The sequence below is a fragment of the Crinia signifera genome, chromosome 2 (assembly GCF_055691185.1).
Source record: "Crinia signifera chromosome 2, ASM5569118v1, whole genome shotgun sequence".
Taxonomy (NCBI): Eukaryota; Metazoa; Chordata; class Amphibia; order Anura; family Myobatrachidae; genus Crinia; species Crinia signifera.
The window spans coordinates 97,551,102-97,571,043 of NC_139218.1; the positions used below are offsets into that span (position 1 = coordinate 97,551,102).

At 45.4% G+C, this 19,942-nt stretch overlaps 1 protein-coding gene across 3 annotated transcripts in view; it reads left to right on the plus strand.

The window, feature by feature from the left end:
* WWC3 (WWC family member 3) overlaps positions 1–19,942 on the plus strand; it is a 170,751-nt gene that overhangs the window by 119,688 nt on the left and 31,121 nt on the right. For all 3 annotated transcript variants that reach the window (XM_083172587.1, XM_083172586.1, XM_083172588.1), the window contains exons 7-9: positions 3,070–3,219; positions 5,638–5,711; positions 19,351–19,593. In XM_083172587.1, coding sequence (XP_083028713.1) covers positions 3,070–3,219; positions 5,638–5,711; positions 19,351–19,593 — 467 coding nt within the window. The remainder of the gene's footprint in view (positions 1–3,069; positions 3,220–5,637; positions 5,712–19,350; positions 19,594–19,942) is intronic.

Consider the following 19,942-nt stretch of genomic DNA (forward strand, 5'->3'; position numbering starts at 1 on the left):
AGGGCATCCTAGGCTCTTCAAACTGGTGCCGGAAGACTCACACAGGCTCAAACCCCAAAATAGCTCACGAAGAGCTGTAAACATTTTACCTTTCTTTTTTTAGGAAAAACGGCAAAGCACTTTTAACATGTATTTCTCACACATACCTTAGCCAAGCGCTTTTTACCTTGTTTAATTTGTACCTTACCATACAAAAAGCTGCTATTACGAGCGCAGACCACACTTCCAAACTTTTCCTTAATACCTAATGGAATGGGTCATGTTGGAGGGTATGCTGATGTCCTTAGAAACTGGCTAGGGCTTCCTACTGGAAACCAGCTCCCTGCTAATCGCAGTACAGTCTGGCAGGCCCAGAGGGAGGAGACCCCTCCAAGTGAGAGTACCTGTTCTGCATGTGACTGGCAGGTAGAACTGCAACTGACTGACTCCTAAAGTGGTGGATTTTACTGAAGGGGGCTGCATTCCTTCAGCCAATAGGTAAAATTTGCCACTGACCCTATCCATACACTTGCTTTGCTATTATTATTATTATTATTATCAATGTGCATTTGCACCAGCCTATTCTAGGAGCTAAAGATACATTTAAAACCGGCATAATGTAAAAGTTTATAGCCTGCAGTTCCATAATGCGTCCTCAATCAACTTGGTCTACATGAGATTACTCTTTGGCAGGTATTCAATGCGGCCGGTGAGGGGATTAAACAGCGAGGATTGCAGAAAACCAGCGATCCTCGCTGTTTAACCCCCGCGCCGGCCGCTCGCTCTATTCAATGTTCTGGGGAAATCCTCGCCCTCACAGGATGGCGAGAATTCCCCAAAACAGTGAGACCCGCGGCTAATGCAGGAAACTCGCTGTATTTAGCTGCGATTGTCGCTGGTTCAGGAGCTGTATACGCCAATTCCCCCTCGCTCTAAAAATGGAGCGAGGGGAAATTGGCGTATGAGGGGGCTGCGTTGAATACTGACAGGGTGAGTGGTGACAGCGAGCAGGAAGCTCTGCTCACTGTCACCACTCGCCCACAGCATTGAATACCTGCCATTGTGTCTGAGGGTGTACCTCAGACTGCTGTCACCAATGAGTGAGAGATGACAGACTCCCCATATGGTCCACACCATTACAGGAATTACCCCATTCTGGGACTATATGGTGAGCCTGTAGTCTCTCCCTCCATGCCTTCCCGGTGACAGCTGTCACAGGTACATGGCCGGATGTAGATGCGCACTACAAAGCTCCAGAATGGCAAGGTTTGCTGCAGGGAGCTGATCCAGTCCGTCATTTCATGGTCCAGGCTGTTCCGGTTTTTACCCAATCCCCTTTCTTTTTAATACTCATAATAAGTATATGTAAATGTTTTTGGTACTTGTTTCCTAGCACGGCGCCCACGATATTCAGTCGTATGGCATTGTATTCAATTTAAAATCGTATACCATTGTATATGGTGGCGAGCGGCGGCGGTACGCGTCCTCTGACCTTTTCATACCCCCACTATCCACGTTGGCGTGGAGTTGATTTTATATAGTGTGGCGAGCGCAACGAGCCACCGAGCCCGAAGCGTGGCGAGGGGCCGCGTATTACTTTACATGTATTCCGCGTCCCCTCGCGGGGCTCGTTGCGCTCGCCACGCTTCGGGCTCAGTGGCTTGCTGCGCTCTCCACACTATCTAAATTCAACTCCACGCCGACGTGGATGGTGGGGGTATGAAAGGGTCAGAGGACGTGTACCGCCGCCGCTCGCCACGCTTCGGGTTGGCGTTTATAGTTGGGGTGTCGTGGGGGTGCTTTTAACATTGTAAGCACCCATTGCGGTGCTTATACAATTAATAATCTTATAGGGGGGCCATTTAACATTGAAAGCACCCATTAGGGTACATTGTATGGCATATACAATGGTATACAATTTTAAAATTGTATGACATCGGGTGCCATCTCGTCGCATCGCATACCATTGTATGGCTTATGGTATACGATACGATGGGCGCCATGCTAGGAAACAAGTACCATGTTTTGGGGGTTTTTTTGAGGGGGGAGGGAAATAGGAAAGTTATACAATATTTAAGAATTGGATTACAACTAACTATATCAGGTCAATTTAAACTGAAACAAGCCAAAATAGACAATATTAAAATTTACATATTTGCATATTTATCCTTTTTTGCGTATTTCTTCTTTTATTTAGTGTATCCTCTTTCGTAATACCACAGATGTACAAATGTATAACTTCTGTGCACTAGAATTAGACATTTCACATGAAACATTAATAGAACATATTAAGTATCTAGTGTGTGCTGTGCTCATTTAGTCATTGGAAAGAAATAAACAAACTTGGCAGGCCTGATTCTGGAGAAGAAAATTAAATATTGCATGATAGATGACTAAAACATATGTGCTGCCACTAATAGATGATTTTCTCAGCAATTATTGCCTACACTCTGTGTTATATCATAATATACTTCTGGGAACCTAGGCCCTGATTCTGGTATACTTGCAAAATCAAATTCTCTCTTAAATGGACAAAACCATGTGCACTGCAGGTTGGGCTGATGTAAAATGTGCAGAGAGAGTTAGATTTGGGTGGGGTTTGTACTTCAAACTGAGATCTACAGTATATTGCAGTATACAATTTATACACATAAAGAGCGAGGGAGTTTTTACAGCCAGGATGGCTTGTTTTCGGCGAGGATCGCCAAAAACAAGCCATCCTCGTCGTCTAACCCCTATTCTATGTTCCAGGGGAATCTTCACCATCAGAGGATGGCGAGGATTTCCCCGAATGGCGGGGTTCGCCGCCAATGCAGCAAGCTTGCTGCATATAGAGGTGACCCTTGCCGTTTTGACAGCCGCACTCACTGTTTCCATCTCGCTGGAAAAAAAAACAGCAACGTGGAAATGGCAAATACAGGGGGATCAGTTGAATATGGACTCGCAATATGTGACGGCGAGCTATTGCCACTGCTCGCCATCACAGCTCACCATAGGGCATTGAATATTCCCCATAGTGTCATTACCCTGTTACATTTACCCATTGGAGTAGAGGAACGTGCTAACCAACCATGTTTTGTTTTTCTATAGAGCCTGGCTAAGCTGACTGATGGATTCAGAAATAGCTGTTGTATCTCAGACTCCTTGCACAACAGTCATCACAATTCAAGCTCCCTCAGCGACTCATGTTTACCTCAGCAATACTGTGATGCCTGCTCACAAACAGAGAACGTTGGAGAGGTAATGGATATTACATAGTCATTTTCACATTAGTAATATTTTATATATGAAAAAACACTTAGTGAAGAATAGTTTATTCTTACCGCTAGTTAAAAGCCTGTCACAATGACCGCTTCTGCATTGTACTTTCACTTTGAGCTGTGACAGTTTTTAGCACACAAACTCTCCACCCCACCAATATGTCCCAATCTTTTCCTACCCCCAATCTCTGTCTTCGCAGCTCCCTCTCTACTTATCCAGCAAGTTTGAATCAGATCAGTGTCCCTGCAAAAATTGCTTTCAATTTCTGTTATGACATCTATTAGCACACAACAGAGTAATTTGGTCCATCGAGTGCCCTCTAGTGGTCACTGGTGGTACTTCACTTCATAGGTGAGGAGTAGTTAGCCTTTTATACATAGATTAGCAGTTTTGACTTTTTTCCCCTTTACTTTTATTTTTGTCTTTTTGCTCCATATGATGCAAATTGTACGACGCGATTTATGCAGTCTGCCATTAGTTGTGGAGGTACTTGTGTATTTTGGCGGCGCCCACGATGAGGATCGCGTCCATCGTGTGTGAAAAATCGGGTCCATCGCGTCGCGTCGTGTGCATTAACATGGCACACGACGCGACCGACGCGATGGACGCGATTTCTCCATAGGCTTCAATGTTAAAATATTTAATCATTGAAATCGTGTCGGTCGCGTCGGTCTTGTGCCATTATAATGGCACAAGATAAGATGGACTTGATAAAGTCCATTTTACATGGAATAAAATGGGAAATGGGCCAATATGGCCCATTTCTCATTGTATATGTCCCCGTCATGTCCAAATATAACTGCCCCCCCATTGTGAGCGGCACCCCAGTATTGACGTCAACCCGAAGCGTGGCGAGCGCAGCGAGCCCGCGAGGGGCGGCGGTGCGCGTCCTCCGACCTTTTCATACCCCTACTATCCACGTCGGCGTGGAGTTGAGAATAGAATAGTGTGGCGAGCGCAGCGAGCCACCGAGCCCGAAGCGTGGCGAGCGCAGCGAGCCCCGCGAGGGGACGCGGACACCTGTGAAGCCCGCGTGGGGACGCGGATACCTGTGAAGGTATCCGCGTCCCCTCGCGGGGCTCGCTGCGCTCGCCACGCTTTGGGCGCGGTTGCTCGCTGCGCTCGCCACACTATTCTATTCTCAACTCCACGCCGACGTGGATAGTAGGGGTATGAAAAGGTCGTAGGACGCGTACCGCCGCCCCTCGCGGGCTCGCTACGCTCGCCACGCTTCGGGTTGGCGTCAATACTGGGGTGCCGCTGACAATGGGGGCCATTTATATTTGGACATGACAGGGCCATATACAATGAGAAATGGGCCATATTGGCCCATTTCCCATTGTTTTCTATGTTAGATGGACTTTATCAACTACATTTGATCTTGTGCCATTATAATGGCACAAGTCCGACGCGACCGACAGTATTTCAATGTTAAAAATATTTTAACATTGAAGCCTATGGAGAAATCGCGTCGGTCGCGTCGGTCGCGTCGTGTGCCTTAACTTTAAGGCACACGACGCGACGCGATGGACCCGATTTCTCCATCGGGTTCAATGTTAAAAATATTTTAACATTGAAGCCTATGGAGAAATCGCGTCCATCGCGTCGCGTCGTGTGCCTTAAAGTTAAGGCACACGATGCCCGCGACGGGCGCCGCCAAAATACACAAGTACCGTTGTGGATTCCCAGAATTGAACACATGTTTCTGAAAATAGTCGCACCATATCTAAAAAGTTTTTATAGTGTCCTGTGCATTTAGGATTAGTAGTTTAGCTGCAATGAAGTTGGTATAAAGTTTTAGAATAAGCACAATACATAGCACCGCTCGCTCATTTAGGGAGTGAATTTCATTTTCCACTGTAAACTACCACAGGGGAAAATGAAAGGTAGCTTAGGGCATTGAAACTGTTCAATTGTATTCCCGAATTTCCCCGATAGTCTTGTTGTCTGTTAAGGCTGGTGCATACACTATGGGGCGGTTTTTACCACATTTCTAAGCGATCTGACTAGATTGCTTAGAAATGGTGCACTGATCACTCCGGGTGTCTTTTACGCTTGATCAATGGGCTTCCCCTATAAACAATAGGCAAAGCCTTGTTCTGCACAGATCGCTCAGCATACATCGCGGTGTGTGCTGAGCAATCGTGTTTTAGCCCGTCGCTCAACACAAGCTCCTCCTGTAAAGGCTTTAAAGTAACTTGATAACGAGTGTAAATGCACAGTATCTGAGAAAAGTTCATGGAGTTGTGTTTTAACTGGGTCACTGCACGAATTAACCACACCATTCCATATGCACTGTTGATTTCCAATATTATTTACAGTATTGTGTTTGCTTAGTTGGTACTAGCATGGCTAATATATTTATTAATCTGTATTTATTACTAATTCTTTATACAGTTTGGCTTTGATGATAAAGCAAAATTGGTGGATCGAGTGAGACTTAACTGGCAGTATGAGGAGGCCAAAAAAAGGTAAGTCTTGCTAGACACTCTTGCCATAAAGCTGACACATATGCACAGATTAAATACTTATACTTCTATAGAACGGTGTGATATTAATCGCCCAAAAAAGCGCCCATATTTCTGGGACTGTTCCAATCTGTGCCTAACTTGCTGATCATGAATGCTTGTTTTTTTTTTTAAATTCTGCAACATGGTATTTTTTATGGTTTACATGTTACAACCGGAATGTCATACAGTAGAGGCAGGCCAGACTTGAGAACCGAGGGGGTTAACAAAATGGCTATCCAGTGTGAACAAGGGCTTTGTGGAAGCCCACATCTATGAAGCGAGCAATATTATAGGTTTTACATGTCTCAGGGAAATGCTGAAGTGCGTCTTATTTCGCTAGTTAACTCACAGGGGCTACTGGCAAAGGCACAAACGCTGCAATGATTAACCCTCAGCTCCGTTCCCCTACCTGCAACGCTGTCCAGGTTTGGGCGCACCTGTTAAGCACCTGTCAGGAGCTGACCCATCTGACCCAGGATCACTCACCGTCGCCTCTCTGCAGTCCGGCAATGGCGCTCTGACTGCAGAGGAAGCCAACACATGGTTGCTTGCTGCTTCTCTTGCCAGTATCACATACATGAAAGCCAAGAGTCTCCTCTTTCATATGGTACCAGTCTCAAGTGTCTAGGACATCTAGAACCAGAGATATCAGGGTGCAAAATTGACACTTTTCCCCCATAGACTATAATGGCATGGCTGGGGTTAACTGTGTAGTCAGTACTAATGTTGGAAATTTTATTTTTTGTAAACTGTACAGTCACATTCTTCATTTCGTATGCATGTCTTACACAATGGCTTCCAGTGTTCTACACGGCGAGTGCCAGCACACAAGCATAAGTGTATTCTGCACGTTGAAGTCTGGCAACACTTTACGTGTTGTGTTGATTAAGGGGCAGATTGTGCTATGTGATGTTGTACACGGGTGATTTATTGTTTACATATTGTTTCATGTTTTGCTATCTATCTATCTATCTATCTATCTATCTATCTATCTATCTATGTGTATATATATATATATATATATATATATATATATTTATATAATGTGTAGACTTTAAAAGATAAATCATATAGGTGCCTGCATGCTTTTGTAAATAAACAGCGTTATGTCCTAGCATTAATGCATTCATCAAATCACAAGATGATATATTTCACTGACAAGGTAAAGTAAGATTAAAAAATATAAAACCTGCAAAACCTCTGGCCAGAGCATCATTACACTAACACAATGGTTGTTGGCCTTATATATGTAAGTGTGGGAATACCTGATGCTCTGTGATTTAATTTTGTCTGATGGCCAATGTGTTTTATTCATGGGGGGGGGGCCCTTTCAAGATTTTGCTATGGGGCCCACAAAGCTGTAGTTACGCCCCTGGGCTCCGGGACTGGTGCATGCCCAGTACCAACCTCTGTAATGCGCATGTAGCCAGCTTCTATGGACTGCTTCGGCAGCAGCCCTAGAAATGAAATCACAGTCCTGGAGCCTGTACAATATAGGGACCAGCACATGGACAGTACTGTCATAGGTACTGCGCATGTGCAGACCCAGGATTTTATGGGCTGCCATGCAGCAGCCCATAGAGGCATCCCAGAGGGAGGGTATACCTCCCAATGGGACTGCCTTGGGTGACTGGCAGGTCGGACTTCCAATAGGAAGTCAGTGCAGTTTTACAGACTGCATTTGGCTTCACTACAGTGGTCGGATTTTACCTGGGGGGGCTGTAAAAACCGCCACTGGAGATTGTGAATGTGGCACCTAGAAGTGTGGGTGTGTACTGTTACATCTGAGAGGAATCTTTTCAAATGAAATATCCATATATAGATGAGCCCCAAAGCAGTTAGTAAGAGCTACTATACTTGCTAAAGTGCTGGGAAATGGTCCTGATGACTCAATGTAAATGTATCTAGCCCTTTTTTCCCCCAAAATATAACAGTGTAATGCGGGCTAGGTGTAATGAGGGAGATTACTAGACTAATGAGGGCGAGAGGGAGATTGCTGTTATTTCAGGGAGTCTCCTGCAGAATGCAGGAGGGTAGGCAACTATGGTTCAGAGCCATCTTGGGACTTTGTAAAAGTGCCACAGCGGAGGAGGTAGTCTTCCACTTGGCTTTAGTATGACCTGCATTCAGTAACTTCGCAATAGCCCCAGCAGGCCCCGCACTATTTATAGCTATGCTACTGCCTACATTTACAATAGCATTTCTTGCATCCGGCATTACTACCTGGTACTTACATATACTTAGAAAAAAACACACAAGGGGTGGTGGAGCGCTATATAAAAAATAAATAAATATGAATATATATGACCAATTGGGTATTACAAATATTTAATTTTTACTGATAAAAAATCAATGGTTAAAAAGCAATTGCATAAGGTAATATGTACTGGTATACAGCCTGTTGGGGATCATATAAATCTTAGATACAGATGTAAAACATTGAGCAGTATCTCACTTGTTCCCAGGGTTACTCTCCCGAGTGGAGTACTCGCAATCTCCCATATAGGTTTTCGTGGAATCTGGAATGGCGGGTGTCCATAGACCTGACTGGAGATTTTGAACCTGATCCGGGTTGTATATGGATACTTGGTCTCAGTCCTTAAATAGGAGGCTCCAGTGAATGGCAGGTGGTGGTGTCCCTTGTAAAGTCCAGTGCAAATGTCCAACAAATGGAAATGGCTTGGGAGAAGGAGAGTTGGTCCAAGAGAGAATAACTTTGGTTAAGGATCCCAGGGTGATCAGACTGTAACGCTTGGACTGACGCGTTTCGTCGTCCACAGACAACTTTTTCAAAGATACCTTTGCTTTTTAACCATTGATTTTTTATCAGTAAAAATTAAATATTTGTAATACCCAATTGGTCATATATATTCATATTTATTTATTTTTTATATAGCGCTCCACCACCCCTTGTGTGTTTTTTTCTTTGTATATATTCTGGGGGCTGACCTCCCCACGGTGTGAGCAGCTTGCCAAACAACTCATCCAGAAGCGCCTGTATATATTTCTCCTCCTAGGTGGTTTAGTATACAACACTTGTCACTTACATATACTTACCTGTTTTATAACACCCTGCACTCGCACAAAGGGTTACAAGGGAAGCCCCAGTTGGCCCAACTCTGGCGAGGTCCACCCTCACCCCTTCCGGTTTCAGATTGTGCACTTGAGTTATTTATATGTTACGGTATACTGCACAGGACTATTGTTGTGTATGTTCTACCTTGCATTGCTGTTAATAATCTGGTACAATACCATGCATGCACTAGCAGTGTTTACTATCTATCTATCTATCTATCTATCTATCTATCTATCTATCTATCTATATATATATATGTTACAATATTTAGCAAGGGACACAGACCATGTACTTGCTAATGGTTAGCCAATCCAAGCATGGGCCCCTACCATTTCATTCCCTAGGTGGGCCCTTCATGCTCCAGTCCAACACTGACCACACTCCTGCCTCCACTACAACTTCCAGTGTTATCTGCAATAAAACCACTCCTATTAAGTAACTGGTCTGTACATACGTATTTGCAACATTTACAAGGTAGTTCTAACAAAAGGAATTTTGTAAACTAATTGCTACTTTCTTATTTCCAATAAACATTCCAAAAAGTTGACGCTTCCCATCTGTATTCTGCATGTAATGTTTCACACTCTGCTCCAGCTGCAGCTCATTTGACTGGAACCTTGGCATACCGGTGCCTTGGAGGATTCCTTGTGAAATGCCAAATCTCGCACACCCACTTCACCAAAAACGCCCATTTTTAAACTCTTTGAGATTTGACTACAAATACCTTAGTTATCTCTTACATGTCTCTTTAGGTGGAGTTACATTTTAAGCTAATAGATTTTCATTAATAGAATGTTTTTTGCTTGGTTGATCGTGTAATGTAACTGTTTTTTTTTTTTTTGCTTCTTGCAGGAATTCCTGATTTAAAAAAAAAAAAAATAACTTTGAAGGTCAGGGAGTGGCTGAGGAAACTGCTAGGGAAAGGCTAGCTTTCCTGCATGATTGCACAGCTCAGTGGGGCACAAAAGGTCAAATGCTGATCATTTATACAGATGGTTTCATATGCTGTTATGTGACCAGCTTTATCATGAGATTACTCTATTAATAGACACAACATGTAATGTATTGGGAATAACTACACCAAAGTAGAAAAATCAAACACGTTTTTGAGTTCTAGATTGATCATTACAACCTGAATGATAACAGGAATGTTTGCAGCTATGCCACATGTTTTGACGACGTACTGGCATTTTCGTATGCAGAGTTGACTCTGAAGTAGACAGTGGGGTAGATTTATTAAGCTCGGTGAAGTGATAAAGTGTCTGGTTTTTATCACCGGCCAATCAGCATCTACCTGTCATGTTTCAAACCAAGCCTGTAACTTCACAGGTAGGAGCTGATTGGCCAGTGATAAAAACCAATCAGCTCCTAACTGTGAAGTTACAGGCTTGGTTTGAAACGTGACAAGTAGGAGCTAATTGGCTGCTGATAAAAAACAGACACTTTATCACTTCACCGAGCTTAATAAATCTACCCCAGAGTGAGTTAAAAAGCAATAACTTTGTAATCATGGGCCAAATGTATTAAGCCTTACCAAGTGATAAAGTGGAGAGTGGTAAAGAGTGATAAACCACCAGAAAATCAGCTCCTAACAACAATGTTACCGGCTGTGTTTGAGAAATAACAGGTGCTGATTGGCTGGTACTCTATCACTCTTTATCGCTCTTCACATTTGTTAAAGCTTAATACATTTGGCCCAGTGGACACTACATGCACATGCCACTGTGGCCAACACTCCCTCTTTCATACTTGTTCTGGGAATTTTACGTTTGCTACATACAAAAGGTAAACCATAAATAAATTAGCGGAATATCAGTTATAAACTCGGTGATAACTACAGCCTTGGTTAATGTTAAATTTAAAGTAGCCCATTGACTTATCCTCTTGAACCTGTTGCAGGAACGTACCCATGAGCTGCACATCGTGGGTGCTTTTTAGCTCCCACGATGTGTTGGTTTGATCCGTAGGTGTGTGCCAACGGTGAAGCACCGCTGGCACACCCCTATGTGAAGGTACAGGCAGTGTGGGGTCCGGGCGGGGGACCGATATAACGTATGTGGTCTATTTGCATACCATCTATGCCCGGCTTGGCTGCGATCCAAAAGACCTCTTCTGCAGCCGGTGTGACTTGCAAATTCTGATGTGATGCGCACGGGACCGCTGATTGCATCAGACCTGGTACCACAAACAGAGCGTGGTTCAGATAGTGTTCTTATAGTTGGGTAGGGGAATTACAAGCAGCAGCCAATATAAGAGGCAGAACAGCAGACCAGTTGAGCACGGTAATACTAGAAACTACAAAAGATCGCTGCATCCCGCTAGAATCAATTAGCACACAGGATGAGGCCAGCCTCAAAATGAGTGAAGAACATATAAAGGGCATATGACCGCAGGCTTTGAAGACACACCGCTATACAGAGACAGAACTGCTAGTGAAAATAAGCAACTGCTGACTGCCGGATCTGTCCCAAGAACAATGCAGTCACCTGCGTTTCCTTTGGATAGTTGTACTTAGAACATATTGGGCGGGATGCTATATAGCAGAAATGCGGTAAAAACCCCGTTTTCGGGGTTTCTACCGCATCTCTATATGCTATATGGCGCCTCCGCAGTGTCAGCGCTGCGGAGGGAATCACCAGCTAAAGCTGGCGAATCCCTGCAGAAGCCTATGGGCTTCTTACCGCAGCGCTGTTTGAGGGATCCGTCACGGATCCCTCCCAGCGTGCCCTGCGGCCGGCGACGGGGTCTGCGCATGCGCAGATGGACTCCCGGGTCACAGACCCGGAAGTCCAGCGCCGGCACCGCATCGCAAGGGACAGCTCTTACCGCAAGAGCTGTCCCTTGCATGAATAACGGCATATGTTATAGCATATGCCGTTATTAAAAATGCGATGTCCGGCGAAGGGGGGCCGCGGATGTTATAACATCCCGCCCATTGGGTGAGATTTAATAGGATGAGATATTCAGAAAGTGAGAGATTTGGGAAGAAATCTCCAGTTTTTTTAAAGCGGCAATCATTTACACTGCAAAACCAGTTTGATTTTGCAGTGTAAATGATTGTCGCTTTAAAAAAACTGGAGATTTCTTCCAAAATCTCTCACTTTCTGAATATCTCATCCTATTAAATCTCACCCTTATTGTCAATTTTAACTTCTAAATTATGTAACATAAGATCTACAGGCAAAGTAAAATAAGGCATTCATACTGTTCAAATTATTTACAAATGTGTCCATCACTTATAGCTAGTAGGGAAATTATAAAAAAAATAACAATAATTGGTACTTGTGAGTTATTCGGGCTGCCGATTTTGTCCTTAAGTTTGGTTAACTTAAGGACACCCGACCGACGCGATGCCCACGATTTAGCTCCAAATCGGGGGCATCGCGTCGGTCGTGGCCGTTATAAGGGGCCGCGACGCGATGCCCCCGATTTCCCATAGACAGTAATGTTAAAAGACACGATATCGGGGGCATCGCGTCGGTCGTGGCCGTTATAAGGGGCCGCGACGCGATGCCCACGATTTCCCATAGACAGTAATGTTAAAAGACACAATGGACCCGATTTCCCATAGACAGTAATGTTAAAAGACGCGATGGACCCGATTTCCCATAGACAGCAATGTTAAAATAAAATTACAATGTGAAATTGGGCAATATGTTTTTAAAAAAAATGTTTCATGGCCCCCCACCACCGTTAACGCCACCCCGCTATTGACGCCAACCCGAAGCGTGGCGAGCGCAGCGGTACGCGTCCTCCGACCTTTTCATGCCCTACTATCCACTAGGGCGTGGAGTGAGAATAGAATAGTGTGGCGAGCGCAGCGAGCCACCGAGCCCGAAGCGTGGCGAGCCCCGCGAGGGGACGCGGACACTTGTGAAGCCCGCAAGGGCACGCGGATACCTGTGAAGGTGTCCGCGTCCCCTCGCGGGGCTCGGTGGCTCGCTGCGCTCGCCACACTATTCTATTCTCACTCCACGCCCTAGTGGATAGTAGGGCATGAAAAGGTCGGAGGACGCGTATCGCCGCCCCTCGCGGGCTCGCTGCGCTCGCCACGCTTCGGGTTGGCGTCAATAGCGGGGTGGCGTTAACGGTGGTGGGGGGCCATGAAACATTTTTTTTAAAAACATATTGGCCAATTTCACATTGTAATTTTATTTTAACATTGCTGTCTATGGGAAATCGGGTCCATCGCGTCTTTTAACATTACTGTCTATGGGAAATCGTGTCGGAAATCGGGTCCATCGTGTCTTTTAACATTACTGTCTATGGGAAATCGTGGGCATCGCGTCGCGGCTCCTTATAACGGCCACGACCGACGCGATGCCCACGATTTCGGGCGCGATGAAAAAATCGGCAGCCCGGATAACTCACAAGTACCCAATAATTACAAATCAAAGTGGATTTAAATGCAAGATGTGTTTTCTTCACCTTGTATGTTGCCATTGATATAATAAAGCAGTTTGCAGGCAGTTCACAATTGTACCAGTAATGACAATCCACAATTTGGTATTTTCAGGTCTGTTTAATACATGCGATTTGGGCCCAATTTCCCTGATTCTGAGAAATTGGATAAAATTGGCCCAAATAATATGTGTATGACATCCGATCCTGTCCATTGCGCGGTCCCTTGCTCATCTGAAGCTGGAGATCATACGTGCATGCATATAAGATGAATGTTATGTACAGCCGTCCACGGCACATCATGGGTGCTTTTTAGCTCCCGTGATGTATTGCATCCAATGTGGTAGGACGTGAAGAGCCGAGCAGAGGGAGCCGGACGAATGGAAAAAAAAAAAACCACATACAAATGAATAGTTGGCTGCTGATTGGCTCCCAGCTCTCGACTCCCTCCACTCGACTATCGGCGTCACCCTGCCCAGCTCCTGGCTCCCTCCGCCTGCAGCTCCCCGGGAGTTACATGTGATAAATTGCATGCGATTTATCACATGTAAAAAATAGCACATTAAGTGCTAAATCGTATGTGAGCCCTCCTGGGGAGATGCCAGGGAAATCAGGTCCAACTTGTCCTAATGTATGGGGGGCCTTAAGAGTTGTTGGTTACAGTCAGGGCCGGCGCCACCACTAGGCAGCTCTAGGCATTTGCCTAGGGCGCCGGCACCTGGAGGGCGGCAGTTCGCCCCTCACCCCCAGCATGATGATGGAGGGTTAGCGAACTGTGTTAAAAACCTTCGGTGCCAGCGTCCCTGCAGTGCTGGAGCGGGCAGGGGTGTCCGTGCCGTGGGGGTACCTGCGGCGCTGTCATTGTGTATAAAGCTGGCGGCGGCCGGCGGGGTCCCTGCAGTGAATAGAAAATAACTAGCGCTTCCCGTGCCGCCGCGCGCATAGCGCTAGTTATTTTCTATTCACTGCAGGGACCCCGCCGGCCGCCACCAGCTTTATACACAATGACAGCGCCGCAGGTACCCCTGTGACACGGACACCCCTGCCCGCTCCAGCACTGAGGGACGCCGGCTGATGTATGCTCATGTGCAGGCCATCTGTGCGAGCTCCCTCGCCGCCCTGCACTGTCGATGTATCGCTTGTGCACTGGGGGGTGGGGGTGGACATGGGCAGCAGCGATGGGGCATAGGAATGCCCAGTGTCTCGTGGGCATTCCCATGCAATTGGCAGTATGACACCGGTTCCGGGAGTGAGCAGCTGACGTGAGCCTTCCGCCCTTTCTTCAGTGGAATGCCCGTAAATATAATTCAGTCTCCACTGGCTTATATTTGAGTGGCCTGATGAAATCGTTCGATGATCAGCGACCATTGAATGATTTCTCTGCCTGCAGAACATGCGAGGGGATGTGTCTTCGTGACACATCCCCTCGCATGGTTGCAAGGGTACACGGCGGTTGGGGGGGGGGGGGGTGGCAAAGCGGCGGGGAGTGCCCTCTTGTACTCGGTAAGGATGTCCCGATGCCATTCCCTGTTATCACCTCAGGCCTGCCCAATGTTTTACACCAGTCCCACACTGCATAGGTGCCGCCATGACACCCAGTGTGTGACCTGCAAACACCAACCCACTGACCTCTGCACTAGTCACATGATCCGCTTCCTGGTCTTGGCTAATTGCTGCTTTCACCTGTTCCCATGGGCAATATAAGCAAAGCTCCCAGAATCCCCCCCCCAGAATTGTTTGTTCCCTGTGATACTCCCCAAAGTCCGTTCCCAAGGCTCCACATTATTTCTGCTCCTGAGTACCTGCGTTCTGTTGTCCTGCAGTGGAATACCTGTTGCCTGGGTTTTCCCCTTTTGCCAGATTCACTTCTGCTAGGATCGCTCTTAACAGTGGACCACCATCGGTTCCCACATTTTAATTGGATTGATTGGCAAACTTGTTAATGTTATGCCCCTTTCCCACTGCAGCTCTTAAACGGTAATTTGACGGTTTTTTTTGCCTTTTTAAACGGGTAGAGCTGCAGTGGGAAAGCTCCAGGTTGCTTTACCCGGTTAATTAATACCGGGTTTTTTTAAACGGGTAAAAAGCAGAGTTTTACCCATTTAAAAGCCGGTTTTTTGGCAGTGGGAAAGGGGTACCCCTTTTACCCGTTTAAAAAAACAGCATGGGGTCCCCCCCCCACTGCCGTAACCAGCACCAGGCTGAAAGAGCCGGGGCTGGTATTAAAAAATCAGGAAACCCGACAAATAGGGCTTCGCTGATTTTTTAAAACCAGCCCCAGGCTCCAGGTCCGGGGCTGGTTCCCAAAGTACGGGGGACAAAATGACTAGGGGTCCCCTGTATTTTAAGAACCAGCCCCAGGCCAAACCAGCCAGCAGGGTAATGCCACAGCCGGGGGACACTTATGATATAAGTTCCCGCGGCCAAAGCATTCATCCCTACTGACCAGTCAGCCTGGCCAGGGGCCCTGGGGAGTGGTGACCCCCCCAATGAAGGGGTCCCCCCCCTCCAGGACTTACCTGACCAGGCTGAAGCCTGGTGCTGTCCCCGATGCCCCTGGGCGGTGGGCATCGGGCTGATGGAATGGTGTAAAAAAATAGAAAAACTATTGTCTTTTACTGTGGAACTATGAGTCCCAGCAAGCCTCCCCCGCAGGCTGGGACTTGGAGAACCACAAGTCCCAGCCTGCGGGGCATTAAAGGGCCCGCTGGCACTTGTAGTTCCACAGTAAAAGAAATAGTTAAATAAACACACTGACACACGTGAAAAATAAAAGTTTAATACATCCATTACACAAACACACTGATACTTACCTATCTTGAGCCCGTAGGTAGCCTTCAGTCGGTGTCGGCATCCTCCTCCGGTGTCGGTGTCCGGTTCCGACGCAATCCATAGGTGTAGCTGTGGAAGGAAACTATACTTACAAGTGTCCTCCGGCGAAGATCACGTCCTCTTCTTTCCATGTAGCATCCCCGGGACTTGGCAAAATAACAAACCGGCTTAACGCGAAACCCACGGACTGTGAGCAGGAGCCGCACGTGTGTTTGTTTACATCGTGCGGCTCCACCCCCGAATGCCGCTATTGGCCACCTTGCGGCCTAGCGGCCAATAGCGGCTTTCGGGGGCGGAGCCGCACGATGTAAACAAACACACGTGCGGCTCCTGCTCACAGTCCGTGGGTTTCGCGTTAAGCCGGTTTGTTATTTTGCCAAGTCCCAGGGATGCTACATGGAAAGAAGAGGACGTGATCTTCGCCGGAGGACACTTGTAAGTATAGTTTCCTTCCACAGCTACACCTATGGATTGCTTCGGAACCGGACACCTACACCGGAGGAGGATGCTGACACCGGATGCGACACCGACTGAAGGCTACCTACGGGCTCAAGATAGGTAAGTATCAGTGTGTTTGTGTAATGGATGTATTAAACTTTTATTTTTCACATGTGTCAGTGTGTTTATTTAACTATTTCTTTTACTGTGGAACTACAAGTGCCAGCGGGCCCTTTAATGCCCTGGAGGCTGGGACTTTTGGTTTTCCAAGTCCCAGCCTGCGGGGGAGGCTTGCTGGGACTCATAGTTCCACAGTAAAAGACAATAGTTTTTATTCTATTTATTTACACCATTCCATCAGCCCGATGCCCACCGCACAGGGGCATCGGGGACAGTACCAGGCTTCAGCCTGGTCAGGTAAGTCCTGGAGGGGGGGACCCCTTCATTGGGGGGGTCACCATTCCCCCAGGGCCCCTGGCCAGGCTGACTGGTCAGTAGGGATGAATGCATTGGCCGCGGGAACTTATATCATAAGTGTCCCCCGACTGTGGCATTACCCTGCTGGCTGGTTTGGCCTGGGGCTGGTTCTTAAAATACAGGGGACCCCTAGTCATTTTGTCCCCCATATTTTTGGAACCAGCCCCAGACCTGGAGCCTGGGGCTGGTTTTAAAAAATCAGGGAACCCCTATTTGTCGGGTTTCCTGATTTTTTTAATACCAGCCCCGGCTCTTTCAGCCTGGTGCTGGTTACGGCAGTGGGGGGGACCCCACGTCGTTTTTTTTTTTAAACCCCCCTCCATCTTTACTATAATTTTAAACGGATCTGTAAACGGGTAAGTGGGAATGGGACAAAAACGGCTTTTAAACGGTAATTTACCGTTTAAAAGCTGCAGTGGGAAAGGGGCTTTATGGCTCTTACACGTTTAAAGACCCGTTTAAAAGAAACGTCTCTTTACCTGTGTAGGCAATGGGAAAGCAGTATTAGTAGTTAGAATTGAAAAAAAAAAAAATCTTGTGTAATATTTTTTAATAAAACTTTAAAATTATACTTAAAACACATTTTAAAACAAACCTTGAATGTGAATGGCAAAAAACAGTTAATATTAGGAGGAGCCGTACATTTCTAACCATAATTTTGAATTTAAACGGTTGCCAATTGTGCCAGCATTTTGTTCGAATTTAAACCCGGTTCAAAATGATCAAGCATCCTAAATTACCAAATCGTAAAAGCTGAAAATTGAAAAGGGAGGTTAAATATAAATGTGGTTGGATATTTTTCCATACGTCATTTACTGTATTCACGGCCATGACAACTATAATCTTATACAATGGTCTTGCTTTTTGTGCTTAACTTTTCTTTTTTTTCTACCCAGTTATTTAAACAATGTTTTAAGAGAAACATTCGCCTTCAGGACCACGTGATATAAATTCTTTCCAGATGCTAGTAGGAAATAAACTGTGCTAGAGTTCTTTTCTTCAGGGAGAGGTTTTTTTTCCTGGCCATATGTAATGTCATTTCTCCTCTGGAAATTGAGAAGTATCAGCATACTTTACTTTTGGCTGATTGTCTAATATTCAAGAGCCAAAGGGGAGTACATTTATTGCATTTTTTAGAACACTACACTTTATTTTTATTAAAGTGGTATCAAAAATGCTAATAAATAATCATAATAAAACAGTATATCACAAAATTTGGGGAACACATTGCATTAAATCTAGGTGCCATCGTTCGTAAAGAACATATCCACTATAGGTTATGAAGTTATGGGTAGTGTAATGAGGACAACCATTTTTTATGGTTTTGCATAAACACCGGTGAATAGGACAGATCTGGAATTATTTATGCATTATAAAAAACAGGGACTGCCATTGCCATCATGACAGAAACTCTTCCTCTCTGCGCCCCCCCCCCCCCCCCCCTTATCTCAGTTCCCTCATGTAACAAAACAATACAGTAATTGACAATAATAGTAACTCAATAAATGGTTTAGTTTTAGCAAATGCAAATCTTTTCAGGGATGTATCAATGCTTTCAGACTTAGGGGTCTTTTTAATAACCATACATCTACAGATTTTGTCTGATCTCGCTGGTTGGAACAAAAACCTGGTAATGGATGAGGACAAATGATATTTGACTATTTGCTTCAAAATGCTGGAAAACTGACAAACTGTTAATCAGATATTACCAGGTTTTTGTTCCAACCAGCAACAATAAATCTGTGGATGTATGGCCAGCTTTAGATAGAGATAAAGTGGACAGAGATTATGCACCAGCCAATCTGCTCCTAACTGCCATGTTACAGGTTGTGTTTGAAAAATCGCAGTTGGGAGCTGGTCGGTTTGAACTTTGTCTCTGGCAACTTTATCTCTCTCCATGACTTAGTACATCTGCCCCCTAGAGTTTACCACAGTCAACAATGGAGGAACCCACACTTCCATTAGGTGAACCTAGGACGATTTATAATAGTAGTATGCCCTACAGCTGCAATGTTACAGCTAAGTGTCACAGGTGCAGAGGTGAGGCGCATTCCTAAACCACCCCAAGCTTGCATAGTACTGTAAAAGTTGCCCAAATTACAGTAGCTAGGAGTCTGCCATGCCCTTGTATTAAGGCCTCACAGCTGCAGCCTGTTAATAAGCGTATTGCCTAGCTGAGTGACAGAAGAATGGAGGCTTATCATCTCTCAAGTTTTATATAAAAGCTAAAATGGGTACAGGGAAGGTAAATAAAATACATCACTAACACAAGAACACAAAAGCTGGAATTTTATATAGAGGGTATACATACATACAGTGTATTTTTATGTAGGTACAGTGTAGACGTTACTTATTTGTGGTTTTATTTATCTTCAGAGTTTCCAGCATACAACACCAACTGGCTCTCCTGGAGAATGAAACGTGGCCAGGAACGGCTGAAGCAGACCGGGATCATCTGCAGCTCATCAAGGAGAAGGAAGCCCTTCTTCAGGACCTGCAGCTTATATCTCAGCAGAGACGATCTCCTGAAGATCTCGCAAGGTTAGAAGAAGAAAAGGGACGTTTGGCAGATGAGATCCAGAGGGCCCGCTCCACCTCTGCTCAAGGGATCACTGAAAGGTTTGTCATTCTTCAGTAATGTTTCATTATGTAAATTAAAAAAGTAATCAGGGGCATATACAGTATTTATGATAAGAGCAATAACGGTGTATTATGCAGCTACATTCGGCGTAATCCTTTTTATTATTATTCTATATTAATAGCTGGCAACGTCAGTTCAACTTTAAATATTTTTCACATACATAAATAATGAAGTAGGATTACAGGCCACAATCCATAGACTTTTTCTCTGTTATCCCCTTTGCCTTTTCTCTGTATGAGAATTGCTCTGTAATCTGGGGTTGTCAGAGGAGCAATGTTTTTTTTTTTTTGTTAAAACCATTCCGGGCACAAAGCATTGGATATTTGT